Source organism: Notamacropus eugenii, chromosome 1 (assembly GCF_028372415.1).
Source record: "Notamacropus eugenii isolate mMacEug1 chromosome 1, mMacEug1.pri_v2, whole genome shotgun sequence".
Taxonomy (NCBI): domain Eukaryota; kingdom Metazoa; phylum Chordata; class Mammalia; order Diprotodontia; family Macropodidae; genus Notamacropus; species Notamacropus eugenii.
In genome coordinates this window covers 480,267,081-480,282,732 of record NC_092872.1, presented here as the reverse complement: position 1 = coordinate 480,282,732, position 15,652 = coordinate 480,267,081, and the positions used below count along the sequence as shown (strand labels likewise).

General features: G+C 38.3%; 1 protein-coding gene across 2 annotated transcripts in view; it reads right to left on the bottom strand.

Moving 5' to 3' along the window:
* NUP188 (nucleoporin 188) overlaps positions 1-15,652 on the bottom strand; it is a 42,481-nt gene that overhangs the window by 15,860 nt on the left and 10,969 nt on the right. For both annotated transcript variants that reach the window (XM_072632632.1, XM_072632633.1), the window contains exons 8-15: positions 15,460-15,579; positions 14,614-14,825; positions 11,192-11,306; positions 10,167-10,367; positions 8,922-9,011; positions 8,389-8,454; positions 7,369-7,488; positions 1,122-1,248 (exon numbers count right to left, since the gene is read on the bottom strand). In XM_072632632.1, the coding sequence (XP_072488733.1) occupies positions 1,122-1,248; positions 7,369-7,488; positions 8,389-8,454; positions 8,922-9,011; positions 10,167-10,367; positions 11,192-11,306; positions 14,614-14,825; positions 15,460-15,579 (1,051 nt within the window). The remainder of the gene's footprint in view (positions 1-1,121; positions 1,249-7,368; positions 7,489-8,388; positions 8,455-8,921; positions 9,012-10,166; positions 10,368-11,191; positions 11,307-14,613; positions 14,826-15,459; positions 15,580-15,652) is intronic.

Here is a 15,652-nt window from a genome sequence, read left to right as displayed (position 1 = left end):
TTATAGATTACAAAGTGCTTACCTCATAATAACATCATTAGGAAGCTACATGCAAATATACTCTCCCCATTTTACAGCCATACAACCTTACAACAGGCTTTCCTAGATGTCAAGTCATAAAGCTAGGACTTGAACCCTAGGTCTTATGACTTCAAGTCCACTGCTTTGCCCCCTATCCTAAACTACTTCCCTAAAAAATGCTCTTTCAATCTGAGAGAATTACTCTTTCCAACAGCCTCCAACAGAGTACAGGGGTCTCCAAAAAAGTCTCTTTAAAATGTACTTCTCCAAGCAATTTGGAACTATGCCCAAAGGGCTATAAAAATGTGCATACCCTTTCACCCAGCAATATCACTTCTAGGGCTGTATCCCAAAGAGATCTTGAAAATGGGGAAAGGACCCACATGTACAAAAATATTTATAGCAGATCTTTTTGTGGTGGCCAAGAACTGGAAATTTAGAGGATGCCCATCAACTGGCGAATGGCTGAACAAGTTGTGGTATATTAATGTGATGGAATACTACTGTGCTATAAGAAATGACGAACACTCAGACTTCAGAAATACCTAGAAAGACTTATATGAACTGATGCTGAGTGAAATGAGCAGAACTTGGAAAACACTGTAGATAGTAACAGCCAGTGTTTCTAATAGACTTAGCTCTTCACAGCAATACAAGGACCTAAAACGTTTCCAAAGGACTCAATGCAAAATGCCATCCACATCCAGAGAAAGAACTATAGAGTCAGAATACAGAATGAAGCAGACTATTTTCTCTTGTGTTATGGCTTTTTTCTCATGGTTTCTCCCATTCGTTTTAATTCTTCTATGCAACATGACTAATGTGGAAAAATGTGTTTAATAAGAATGTATGTGTAGAACCAATATAAAATTGCAAGCTGTCCTGGGGAGGAAGGGGAAGAAAATTTAAAACATATGGAAGTGACTATTGAAAACTGAAAACAAATTAATAGCAAAAATTAAAAAAAATGTACTTCTCCATTAAATATAAATTACAAAGAAGATGTCTCAGAGGCCACTATAAAATTCAATTAAGAACTAATAACCTTTCCATACATTACCATCTTGTTAAGTTAAATAAGTTAGCTGTTTTTTTCTTACCAAGAGGGTAAAGGAGTTTTGGTGTCTGCCTCCGCCAGAGGGTCCCATCTTCGTGTGAGATCACATCATGGGGTCTATGTTTATAAAGCTCATTGTAGAAAGACATTTTATCCAGGAAACTATATACCTGTAGATAGAGACAAAAACAATGGTTATCTGCGATCACCTCAGGGTCACGCAGAGAAGACAGTCTAATTCCTCTTTTGATTTTCTAATCAGACTAGTTAACACCATGTCTTCCCAAAATATCCCATACCTACTTTGCTACCTTCTGAATAATTATAGCATTTATCACTTGTACCACTCTTTTGGTAGTTATATATCCTTTATATATTGCCAACTAGATGACAAGTTTATTAAGAGCAAAATCTGTTTTCAACTTCTTTGTATCCTGCCACTGTGCCTGGATATAGCAGGTACTTAATACGTGTATTCAATATTTAGAAAAGATTACAGAATACAAACTAGGTACAAGGTCTTGTACAAGGTGCTAAAGGAGATAAAAGATGAATTAAGTACGAACTTAAAGATTCATTGATTGTGTGCAATAACTGGAGATCAGTAGAAGCACTAAAGACAAGGAAGAGTCAGAAATAAGAAGAGTATTTTGTCTTATAGACCATGCTCTAGTAACCCAGGATCACAATTTAACTCTCCCCTCTTAATTTTCACTCATACCCTCTGATCCAAAGAGTTTTGTGGTTGAGGAGTAAAAATACTCCTTGCTCCCCACTGCAACTTACAAATTTCCCCTTTATCACCACCACTCAGAAATCTCTTCCCCTTTGAGGGTTGTGCTATCCAAAACTATCTCCCAATCTGGATGTTGGTGACAGTTATCTATTGAACCCAACAATATTCAACTGTCTTCTTCAATCAAGTCACTGCCTGGCTCACAGAATTTTTCTCCACCTGACCCACAAGTTTCATTTCTATGTTTATGAAGTCTAAAATTCCTTTACCTGAACATCCTCCCTCTACCTTATAATGCCTAATTCTGTTTTGTCCTTACTGTGACCACTAATCCCTTCACTCCTCACTTCTCTCCCAGGGCATCACCCTTGCACTATCCTCCCTTCAGTATCTCAACCCCTTAGTGAATCATTAAAACTCTACACTATTATTTCACGCACAAAGAAGAGCTCTAATCTGTTGACATTAATTCTCGTGGTAGTCATTTTGCCTTGGGGGGGGGGCGGCGCTTTTGATGAATGTGAATATTTAGCTTGGAAAGGATCAGTCCAGCAGTCTGCACCACACATTGCCTTTGTAACTCCCACATTTTCTCTGTCTCTTCTCCTTACAATTACATAATCTATTAGATGCCAGTGTTTGCTGCGAGGGTGCATCTATGAAGTTTTACTGTGTTGAGGTAAACAGAAGACAGTGTTGATGATGAGGAGGTCATGCGATGCACAAGTCTTCAGCAGTAAATGACCATTGCTGTTGCTGTTTCCAACTTCATTCCTCCCTAGGACACCCTGCCAAGTCTGGTAGTCTGTCTGAGCCTACTCTAGCATTAAAGTCACCCAGAATTATAAGCTTGTCCTCTTTTGGCACATTGACGATAATAGTCTCCAGGTCTTCACAAAATTTTTAAGATTTCATCAAGGTTTGTCATGGTGGGAGCATAGGCACTGATGATGATGGCATGGCATTTTCCTGCGAGTGGCAATCACATTGTCATGAGCCTCCTTCATCAATATTGTACATCAATTTCATGATGGCGTGTTTGCCCAGGTTCTGGATAATGGACAAAGCTCTCGTGTCTTCCCAGTCACCAATGGAGTGAAACAGGGGTGTGTGCTTGCTCCCATGCTTTTTAGATGTTTTCAGCCATGTTGGCAAACGTTTTCAATGAGGATGAACATGGCATCAAGGTCAACTACCGTACTGATAGTAAATTCTTCAATTTGAAAAGGTTACAAGCCAAGATCAAAGTGGAGGCAATGTTGGTGCATGACTTTCTGTTTGCAGATGACTGTACGCTCAATGCAGCCTCTGAAGCTGAGATGCAACAAAATATGGATCAATTCTCTTCTGCCTGGGCTAATTTTGGCCTAATAATTAACACCAAGAAAACATAGGTGCTCCATCAGCCACCATCACACCATCCAAACGTGGAACCATCAGTTACAACAAATGGAGAAGTTTTGAATGCTGTGGATAAGTTCACTTACCTTGGTAGCGTACTTTCCAGGGATGTAGACATTGACAATGAGGTTGATGCATGTATTGCCTGATCTACTTCAGTGTTTGAGAGGCTCAAAAGAAAGGTTTGGGAGAGAAGAGATATTAGACTGACTACCAAATTGAAGGTCTACAGAGCCGTTGTGCTGACCTCATTGTTATATGCTTGTGAAACATGGACAGTCTACAAGTGCCATGCCAGAAAATTGAACTGCTTCCATTTGAACTGTCTTAGGAAGATTTGAGAATCATCTGGCAGCATAAGGTACCAGAAACTGAAGTCCTTGCTTGAGCTGAACTGCCAAGTATTCAAACTGTGCTTCCAAAAGCGCAACTCCGATGGGCTGGCCACCTTGTTCGAATGTAAAATGTACACTTGCCAAAAAGACTATTTTATGGAGAACTTGCATGAGGCAGGAAATCACATGGTGGCCAGAAGAAACGATACAAGGACACTCTTAAGGTCTCTCTCAAGAACTCTGGATTTGACTGTACAACATGGGAGACACTGGCACAGGACCGCTCAGCATGGTGTGCCCACATAAGAAAAGGTACTATGCTCTTTGAGCAAAGCAGAATTGAGACAGTACAAAGTAAATGCAGGATGTGGGATATCCACCCCAAATATTCATACAGACTATCTGTGCCCAACCTGTGGTAGAGCATTCCGAGCTCGTATTGGTCTGATTATCCACAGTCAGACACGCTGAAATTTCACTTTACCATGGTGATGTCATTTTGGTCCTCTTCTAAGACGAAGGACAACAACCAACCAACACTATCATTTATGTTCAAATTTCTTGCTTTGTCCTACCAACTTTGGATTACCAAGGTCATCTATCTCTTTAATTCCTATTCAGATGCTGAAAAGAATTAGAAAAAAATCACTGAACCATAGTGACTGCATCTGCTGCAGATCTATTCTACCTAACCTCAGCTGAGCATTGCAAGCAAGGTAATCTTTTATATCTCCCTAATAAATTCATTATCCCATTCTCCACACTGGCTTATTGAAAGCGTTTTAATCTCTCCTCATATCTCCCTCTACATTTTCAGTTGAGATTCTCATCTCATACTTCATCAAAAAAACTGAGGCCATTCACCAAGAACTCTCTATTCTCTCTTCCTCTTGCCTCATCATTCAGACACCTTCCCCATTATCTCCTCCTTCACCCCTACCTTGAATCAAGAAGCAGTGCTTCTCCTTGTCAACGCAAACCCCTCTACAAGAACCATTAATCCCATTCTATCCCATCTTCTCTTGCTCCCACAATCATCTCTCACCAACATTCCATCTTTCCATATATAATGGTTCCTTCTCTATTGTCTACAAACACATTCATGTCTTCCTCACCTTAAAAAACCCTCACTTGATCCAACCTTCTCCTTTAGCTATTATTCTCTATCTCTCCTCCTTTCTTCAACTAAAATCTTTGAGAAAGTCACATACACTAGGAGCCTCCACTTTCTTGACTCACACTCAACTTTTAAACTATGCAATCTGGCTTCAGACTTCATCACTCAACTTATACTGCTCTTTCCAAAGTCACCAAGCATCTTGAATCTCAAATCTTCATCTTCATTCACTTCTCTGTACCCTGTGACACTGTCAATCACCCCCTCCTCCTGGATACTCTCCTTTCTCTAGGTTTTTGTGACAATTCTCTTTCATAGTAGCTGACTGCTTCTTATTTTCCTTTGCTGGACCTTTATCTACATTGTGACCAGTAACCATGCGCACCTTCAAAAGATCTGTCCTTGGCTCCTTTTTCTTTTTTCTCTATACTATTTCGCTTGGTGATTTCATGAGTTCCCATGGGTTCAACTATCATCACTATTCAGATGATTTCTGGATCTATATATTGGTCTCCATTCTCTCTCCTGAGCTACAGCTCTATAACAACTGCTTCTTGGACATATCAAACTGGATGTCCTGCAGCCACCTCAAACTCAACATGTCCAAAACAGAATGCATTACCTTTCCCTCAAAACCTTTTCTTCTTCCCTACAATATTACTCTTAAGGGTACCACCATTTTCCCAGTCAACTAGGCTAACCTTGGTATTATCCTTGACTCCTCACAAGCTCTTATCCCACATATCCAATCTGTTGTCAAATTTCATCATTTTTACCTTTGCAACAAGTCTTGCAAATGACTCTTTCTCTCCACTCGCAAAGTTGTTACTCTAAAAGAAGCACTGATCTAGGTTTTTGTAACAATCCTCTTTCATACGTCTCCTCCTATCTAGCTGACTGCTTCTTATTTTCCTCTGCCCTGGACTACTGAAAAGGCCTTCTAAGTGATCTCCTTGTTTCAAGTCTGTCCTCACTCCAATCCTTCATACGTTTAGCTGCCAAAGTGACCTTCCTACATCATAGAGCTCTCACACACACACATGCGCAACGGCCCCCCTAAATCCTGTTTGGCATTTGAAGTGTGTCCCAGCCTGTCCCCTTCATCCCTTTCCAGGCTCTCCAGGCTTCCTCTCATATACACTAAGATGCAGATATACCAGAGGCCTTGCTGCCCTTCACTGCTTCTTCTTGACTCCATGCATTTATATTGACTGTTCCCGACATTTGGAATACTTTTCCTCCCTACCTACTCAAGACTCAGTTCAAATTCCTTCTTCTACAGGAAGTCTTACCTCACTCTGACCTCTACCCCTAGTCCCTTTCCTCTAAGAGTCCCTTCTATGTAGGTTTATCTTATATGTATAGTTATTTAAATGTTGCCTTCTCCATTAAAATATGAGCACCTTGAGAATAGTGACAAGGGCCCTGCCTTTCTTTGTACCCTAACATTTAGCACCGTGCTTAGAATACAGTAAGCTCTTAATAAATGTTTGTTCAATGGCTAACAGGAAAACGTTCTGCATGATTTCATACATATAAATGATACCATACTGCTTGCCTTCTCAATATGTGGGGGAGGGAAAGAAGAGAATATGGAACTCAAAATTTTAAAAACTGAAGGCATAAATAAGCAAACACACAGATAATTGAATAGATAAAAAGGCCAAAAAAATGTTGCCTGACATCCTCACATTCAAGCAGCTGCCAAGTCCCGTTATACTACCTTTTACATTTACTTCCTTTTATTCACTCATACTGTCACCAGTCTTGTTCAGGACCTCATCCCCTCTAGAGTGCCTGGACTATTCTAAACAGTTTTCTAATCGACCTCCAGCCTTTATTTTACTTTAATTGATCTTCAGCCTTCACTTCAATATATCCACCACATAAGTTACCAAATAACTTTCCTAAAGTATAGGTCACTCTCTTGCTCAAAAAATCTTCAGAGGTTCCCTTTAAGATAAAAACAATCTCTTTATGCTGCCACATAACATTTGAACCTCTTTTTTCAACTTTATTCCAGATTACTCCCCTTTCTATACTCCATGTTCCAGCCAAACTGGATTACTACCTGTTCCCTGAACACAACATGCTGTCTCATCTCCATGCACTAGCACAGGCTGTCCCAACTTCGAGAAGATTGTGGTGTCCTTATCTCCACATTTCAGAAGCCTTCCCTTCTTTCAAAACTTAGCTCAGGTACCACTTTCCCCATGCAGCCTTCCCTGATCCTTGTCCCTAGATGAACATGTGCACATCCTCTCCCTCTTCAAGTTTTTCTAAAGCATTTTATCTGGTGCTCTCCTTTACTCCCATCACTCCCTATCTCATACTATACCTGTTCCCCCAACACATCATTCCCTAACTTGTTATTAATCTGTGCACATTACACAACAAAACACTATCTCCTACTCCTCAACCCCAAATAGGATACTTGAGGGAAGATGCTGTCATATTTTATTTTTTTATGTCCAATAATTAGCATAATGCTTTGCATAGAGAAAGCACTCAATAAATGTTCGCTGAACAGGGCAAAGGACTAGTGTATGCAAATTCTGAAGGTCAGTCACTTCCTTAGTTTTCTCAATGGGACAATAGAAAGGACTTGAATTTCGGATAAAGACTTTGTTGAGGGGATATTTATACAGAGCCTCATAAGAATAACTCTTACTTTTCATAAGCACTTGACTGTACTACATACCTTTTTGGCTGTGGATTTCCCTGACACAAGGGCTCTGAGCAACTGCAAAAGAGGAGAGAGGAGATGGGGGAACATCCCACACACACTGTCCAGAATGATCCCTAGCCCAGAAGTTGGTTCCTAGGAGAGGAAGGAAATAAAATAATTAATTTCTCACTTTCAACAAATCAAAGCACAATTTTTCCCCATATTAAGGCAGGTAATTACTGTTATTAAAGGGACAATATATTTTCTCTAGTTTCTACAGCATCTGAAACATAAAATCTTTATCAATGGAAGAAATTATTTTCTCCCCAACATTACCTTCTGAAATAACTACAGCAAAATATTTACCACAAGAGTTACTATATGACTAGATTTATTATATAAGGAGCAATAAGCAACTGCCCCCCCCCAGAGTTACATAATATATATTATGTAACAAAAAAACCGCCACCTCTATGGCAAAAAAGATGTAATGACCATCCTTTACACATATATCTTTTTCTTAAAAATATAACCATTGATAGTTACATCTTATCTACCAAAAGTAAACTGCACATCTCCACTAAGCAGAATCTCAGCCTAAATATTATCACTTAATACCAGTTTTTCCTAGAATATTTTGATTCTGTGAAAAAGCACAGTCCATGGGGCGGGAGGGGGAGTTGAAATATGTAGACTCAATTAAATTTTGCAGATCAACTAGATCATAAGACATAAGGAAGTATATTAGCCTTAGATATAGCTTTGGGATTAGAAGCTTCTATTAATACTGAGGACAGTGTTGGTAGGTAACCATTCTCTCAGAAGTCAAGCATGAACCCCAACAGCTGTAATACTTTGATAAGAATTCAGATGCACTACTACTGGTCTTTCTGAATTCCATCAAGAGGGCTTAACAAAAGGTAGATGGCGAACTTGGTATCAAGACAAGCTCCCAACAGGGAAAGGGATTAGTGATTCAATATGAGAAACCCCTTTCCAACTAAAGAATTCTGCAGTAGAAATGGAAAAATTACCTGAGACCCCTAGACTTACCGTTCCCCAGAAGAGTTCTGGAAGAGAAGGGTCTGCTAGGACTTCACATGCTGTGTCAATGACATCCTTTAAAGGGAAAGAGAGAAAACAGATTGACTTGGCTTGGTAGTATCTTGCCAGTCTTTTTCTCATCTTGTTAAAACCAGCAACATCAAACCTTCTGTCATTTAAACATGCCAATTTCTCTGTATAATCTGTAATATGAGAAAGACATAAAATTTATTCTATTCTTTTGTTTTTTTGGAAACTCAAGAGCTTTCAAGTTGTCTCATTTTCATGCTTTTACTATGTTTGAAAACAGATTCCTACCCTTATGGGTCATGAAGATACAAGTAACGCCCAAATTCTAGAAAAATAGTTTTCATGTCGAACTTCAAACTGGTTTGACAAACAAAAAGTATAATTTCCAAAATAGTATAATACTGAGAATTCAATATCAAGTATACACAAGCTACTATTCTTGAAAGGCCATTTCATTGGTGAGAAACTTTAATAGTTTTTGTTCAAAGGATACAGAAAATTCCAACACTTACTTGCTGATTGCCTAATGTGTGTAACTCCAGTGAGGTGAGAACAAAAGAAAGTAGTCCATAGACGCACATACAAGCAGTACTGGTAGTACACTGAAAACCAAAGTAATCAATGAAGAACAAGATCAGCCCTTCCCTAGCCCCACCCCAAAATCCAGACCAACCCTACTTCAGTTTATTGGGATACTTAATGCAGAAAAGAATATGAAGTCTGATTAACTCTTTTAACTGAAGGTAAAAATGTCCAAGAATCAGAAAGGGTCAAGGGAAATAATATAATTTTAAAAAACCATGAAAATATGACCTTGAAATTATAAGAATTCATGGAAGGAAGAAGATTAACATATTACTACTGCTGCTAATAGCTGCTTACATTTAAGAAAATGTTTACAAGCACATTACATACATTTTGCTTTCTCTACTAATGCAAGATTTTTCTTTTGAATTTTTATTTTCAGTTCCAAATTCTTTCCCTTCCTCCACCCCCCACCCACTGGGAAAACAGTAAATATACCCATTTTACATACGAAGTCATGAAAAAGGTATTTCCACATAGCCATAAAATGCTTAAACTCATGTTTAAGAGACCAGGAAACTAATTTCACAAAGGTTAAATGACCTACCATCACAGAATTAGTCAATGTTGGCAACTGAGCCCCAAGTCTTGAAGTGGGGCCTCTCTTGACTAGTACAGATCTCTATTCTACAGGTAACTTAGTAGGTAAGTCTTAGAGAGTTGCCTGAGGATCTGATAGTTTAGTTAAGTGACATGCCCACTGTGGCACAATCAAATCGAACGTTCTACTATACTGTAACGCTGCCTTGTTAACAGAAAGCATAGATAGGTCCCCATTCACATATCCCTGAGAAAAAACTATTAGTGCTTCTAAGAAATTAACCTAATACTACTGGTGTCACTATAATGGAACTATAGGCCTCATTTACATATCTCTAAGAAAAAACTATTAATGCTTCTAAGAAATTAACCTAATACTACTGGTGTCACTATAATGGAACTATTTAGCTGAATCTCTACCTTACTAGGCAAAGTGCAAATGATGCCACTGATGTCAAGTCTTAGAATAGGTTTTAAGAAACTTTCTATATAGCCTCATTATATCTGAAATTGAATTCAAGTAGAAAATATTTTACCACCATTCTGACCAGGACTAAAGATCAGGTTAATCTTTAAGGAACTGTTCTGTTCTCTGCCCATTCCTCACTCCCAAATGCCCAGGGAAGACTCACATTATTTCCCCCACTGGCTAGTGACCGGAGAAGACGTGTCAGGTACTGGAAAACATTGAGCTGGATGGCTGTGCTGCCCATCCTCCTGATGACACTACTTGTTTCTTCTGGGTTTAAGGTGTGACGGAGCAAAGCCCAGGCTAAAAGCACAGGGGCATGATGAGGGATATCCCCTAAGGTCAACATCAGGTGGTCCATATTCTGTTAAAGGAAAAAGAAAATAGCTAGGAAAAAGAAAATAGCTAGTATAAATGAAATAGAAATGATAAGACCTTAGTTGGCACTGATACTAGTCACAGCTTTGGGATATTAGTGGAATCCCAAACACAAAGCAAGGGGGACACTTATTGATTTCCCCTAAATGTTGCTTGCTACCATCACAAGAGTATCTTAGTAATCATCACTGCCCCAGTAAGGCTCATTTAGATCACAAATTGTGTTAATAGAAGAATCAAGATGGAATGAGATAAAGGCATCTGGAAAATCCTACCCTCACCATAGATTTTTCCATTTTCAGGAAAGATCACAAACAAAGCGCTCAAAATTTGATCAATTATCCTTCAAGATATGGATCACCCTCATCTTGCAATTCATAATCTTTGTATAAGAAAATGTGGATGGGAGAGAAGGGTAAAGAAAATCAATCCTTCTTGGAAACTGAATGATCAAAGAGGCAATGTGGTATAGTAGATAAAGAGCTAGCCTTGGAGTCAGGTATACCTGGGTTCAAGTCCAGCTTCTGATACATACTGGGCGTGTGACCCTGGGCAAGTCATTTAACTTCTCAGTGCCCCAGGCTTTTCTAAGACTACAAGGTGCAGAACAGTTGCTGATCTACATTGGTAGGAAATCCTGAGGATAAATCCTATATTGGAAAATAAATTATGTTTTGTTTTAGCTATATTATAATGTGCATATATTCAGGGGAATCAATTTAATTAACTAACCTATCAAAGATGGTCACATCCAGAGTGCTAGCAATACTCTCAAAGAGATCTTCAATTACAACCAAATCCAAAATTTACCTGACATATGAGCCCATCCTGGGCAAATTGATGGAGCTCTGTCCTATCATCCAAAGCACATTTATGTAATGAATCAATATCCATTCCCTCCACCAGGATAAGGGCACTGAAATAGCTAGAAAAAAAGAGAGTCAAGGAGTCATATGTGAGACTCTATACCAGCCTAGAGAATAAGGTAGGATGAAATAAACTGTATAGTATACTCTCATTTTCACCTAAAAAGAGATGAAATAAAACATGAGAAATTAAAGACTCTCTGGATAGTACAAAGCGAAGAGGAATAAAAGGAGACCTAGAGAACACCAAGAATGAAATATACTTTCTGCTTCTTAACAGAAATGATGGACTAGAAGTGTGAAATGAGGTAAGAATTTTCAAACATAGCTAACACTCTGATTTACTTTGCTATACTTAATTGTTACAAGTCAGCTAGGCAGGGAGGTAGAACAGTTAAAAAAGTGCTAGACTTGGAGTCTGAAATAATTAAATTCACATACTGCCTCAGATAGTTAATAACTGTGTGACCCTGAGGAGGTCACTTAACCTCTCTAAGCCTCAATTTTCTCATCTGTAAAATAGGGATAATAACAGCACCTACCCACCAAGGTTATTGTGAGGATCAAATGAGATAACATACTTTGCAAACCTCAAAGCTCTACAAAAATGCTATTATTGTTGTTATGTCTACAAAGCAAAATTATATTGGAGGAAAACATGAAGTGGTGGATGGTGATATTCACTGCGTAACAGCGTATATTTAAGGAAGTAATAGTGGTATTTTTTAAAAAAACACAGTAAAACTTTTTTTTAAAAGAGAAGCTAGAGACAAATGTATTAAATAAGGAACATTAAAAGATTTTTGGGTACTTTAAAATTTGCCCTTTGCCACTAATGTTACTTGTGTTAGCACTCTGCCAACCTGACAAGAGTCCTCCCTCCTACAATGTCCCAGAATTCCTGAGAGTTGGAAACAAGTTCACTGGCCATCTAGTCCAAGTTGTATCCAAAAGGGAGTACAGACTGAACATGTGGTCACTAAGCCTCAGCCAGAAGGCCTCCAAAAAGGGGAAACCCATTCCACTCTGGACAGCTCAAACTGCTGGAAAGTCTGTGCAACATCTAGGCAGGTCACCTTGCCTTCTAAAGTCAAAGAGAAGTTTAAACTTTCTTCCTTCCCAACCTTTTCCTAGTATGCCTTTCTTCCATTTGAACAGAGCTTTCAGATTCCTCCAAGTCTTCTCTTCTCCAAGGTAAACATCCCTAGTTTCTTCAACCAACCTTCATATGGCATGGACTCAAGGTCTTTCACCATCAATACATCTGTGGCAAAATGGTCAAGTATTTCTTTTCTACATGTCCTTCTTAAAGTGAGAGGCACAGAAATGCATACAGAACTATAGATATATTCTGATAATGGGAGAGCACAAAGAGACTATCAGCTTACTCCTGGAAATTACATCTGTTAAAGTAGTCCAAGAGTGTGTTGGCTTTCTTAGTTACCACATCATCTTGCTTACTCCCTTTTCCTTGACAATGGCACATGGGCTTGTTGGAGTTAACGAGGGAACAATATCTAACAGCTTAAATGGACAAAACAGGGAGGTGGAGAAAGTAGAGTCTGAAGTTCACTAAACCCTTTCTATTAAAAAAAAAAAAAACAACCCTGCAAAACTCCACCACCAGTCCCATTCTCATACTTAAGGCACTTGGGCTTTTTTTAATACCCAAGTGTAAGACTGTACATATTATCCTACTACATTTCATATAAGATCCAGCCCAATGCTCTAGCTTGGGAAAATCTTTTTGGATTCTGATTTATCAATCTAATGTCTTAATTATCCCTCTCAGCTAAATGTCACCTGCAAATTTATGAGCATGTCGTCTATGTATGCTTTTTTCCAAGTCACTGACAAAAACATTAACTAGCACAAGACTAACAACAGATCCTGAAGATCACCTGCCACCTGACTTGGAACCACTGAGGACCCCTCTAGGAGAGACTACTCACCCAGTTCTAGATCCAGCTAATTATATCATCATCTGGGTCATACCAATCCATATCCTCTAGAGAAAAAGTATGAGCTACTTAACCCAACAAAATCCTTCCTAAAATGGTCATCTATAACATTCCCTTCATCTATCACTTTAGTAACTGTCAAAATAGGAAATGCTAGGTTAGTCTGAGATGACTCATTCTTGATGAAGTCATGCAGTTCTCTGAATGGCTTTCTAGATATTATCCTTTCTACACATTCACCAAACATTTCTTTAATGAGTCATTCTAGACTTTTCCTAGGAATCTAAGTCAAATGCAATGATTTATAATTTGCAGATTCTCTTTTCTTTGAAAATTTGAACTTGATCCTTCTTCAAACTTGCTGTATCTGTCTCATTCCACTATCTTTCAAATATTATTGAAGGTTCAGCAATCATATCTGAGAGTTCATTCTGTCCCTGAAAATCTGGGTTCATCTAGGCCAGGTGACTTGAATTTACGAAGGGTAACCAAATGCCCTTTACTATGTCCTTATTTATCCTATGTATCAGTTCAGTATGGTATAATGAAAACTGTGTTGGATTTAAGTCTAAGGCCCTGGGTTCAAATCCCATTTCTGTTATTTACTAGCTTGTGTGACCTTAACCAATTTACTTAACCTCTCTTGGCTTTAGCTTCTCCTCTGTAAAATTAGGGGAATGATTAGACAGTCAGCTTATAAAATTCCTTCCAGCTCTACAACTATAATCCTAAGAACTCTCTCCTAGGCCCATTTGTTCTGTAATCTCACAAATAACAAAGCCAAATGAGTCCTCTTACCACCAGACATACCATTTCTAACACTAATGATCTGATAACCAAACAAAGTATCAACTTTTATATTTTAACAATAGGGCTGCAGTAAAATGTATTCCATGTGGAACCTATGATAGCTAGATTGAATAGAGCACCACAATCACGGGTTCAAATTCTGTATAACCCAGTAATAAGCATGCCTCAAATTCAAATTGCATCCTTAATCCAGAACTGTCATCTCATCTCATAGGTATGAGATAAGGTTAGGAGGAACAGATGAAGGAGAAAAAAATATTTCAGTATAAATCAATCCTTACTCCTAAGGAAAGAACTCTAAAGTACATGCCCTAAAAACTAAATGAGTGATGCCATTTTTTATATGAAGGATGGTACATTATTATTGCCATTCAAAGTCCCAGACCACACATCTCCTGGTTCTACCTTCAACTCATTGCACAGTCTTATACATGACAATTCACTCATCTGTTCCTCTAACAACCAAATGAGGAGGTTTCTCTCCTAAGGAAACAAGAGTAACTAAATATGTCTGTTAAGTGTTCTAAACTTGTAGATAAAGAATCAATACCTTGTATACTGAAATGATCAATGTCATTCCAATCCAGACACTTACCCAATTCGATCCACAAAAGGATCCATGGTCTCATCCACCAAATGTCTGTTGGTCTGCCTACAACCAAAACCTTGTGCTTTGAACATCTTAGTTAATAGCAGGAGGTCACTAGGAGCCATCTCGAAATAGGCATAATAAAGGAAAATTATTTCCAGCAGCATTGATTGCTCCCGCAGGCACTGAACAAACCATCGGGACACTTGGCGTTCGGTCTATATAACCAAATGAAAAAGAAGATCAAAAGGAGAGAGAGAGATTTAGAAAAGAAACAGAGAAGGAATGGGACTTCCATTCAACATTTAGTAACTTCCTATTATGTGCAAGGCACTGAGGATATAAAAACAAAAATGAAATGGGGCCTGCCCTCAAGGGACTTACATTTAAGGACACAATATTTAAATAAATAAATAAATTCAAGTGGTATACAAAGTTTGTATTGCAGGTCTGCAATTAAACCAAGTTACTGTCTTAAAGATATTTACAATCCATTGCTACAACTGGTCCTCTAGTATAGTATCCTTTAAAACTCCCTGCAGTCAGAAAGAACAAGCTTTACAGAGTAGTGAGATCATTGATAAAGACAATGAGGAAGTTGAACACTTAGGCTCACAGTTCTATTACTTACTTTTTAAGTAAAAGGGTTATTATGCAAAATTAAGTATTTCCTTGTTAATAACAACAAAACATGTCTCATGCCTGCTTTGAATTGCATAATACCAATAATTTTTTAGAAAAAAGTAGCTATATACATTTTCTAAACAAATCATTTAATTTAGAATACAATTTAGTGCCCTGTGCAAAAGGACACAACTGTTAAAAACTAGAAAAGACCTAATACTAGCATACCATGAGATTTCCATGTGTTTCCCATGTTGGTGCCTCTGTTTTGTAGAGCTCCTCAAACTGTTGCCGATATTTTGTGACCAGCTCCTTTTCCAACTTATCAACACATTCAGAGTACTCAACCTAAAAAAATTACAACACAATTATATGTAGCTACAGTAAGAAATATTCAGATGTCTATGACCACAGATGATGT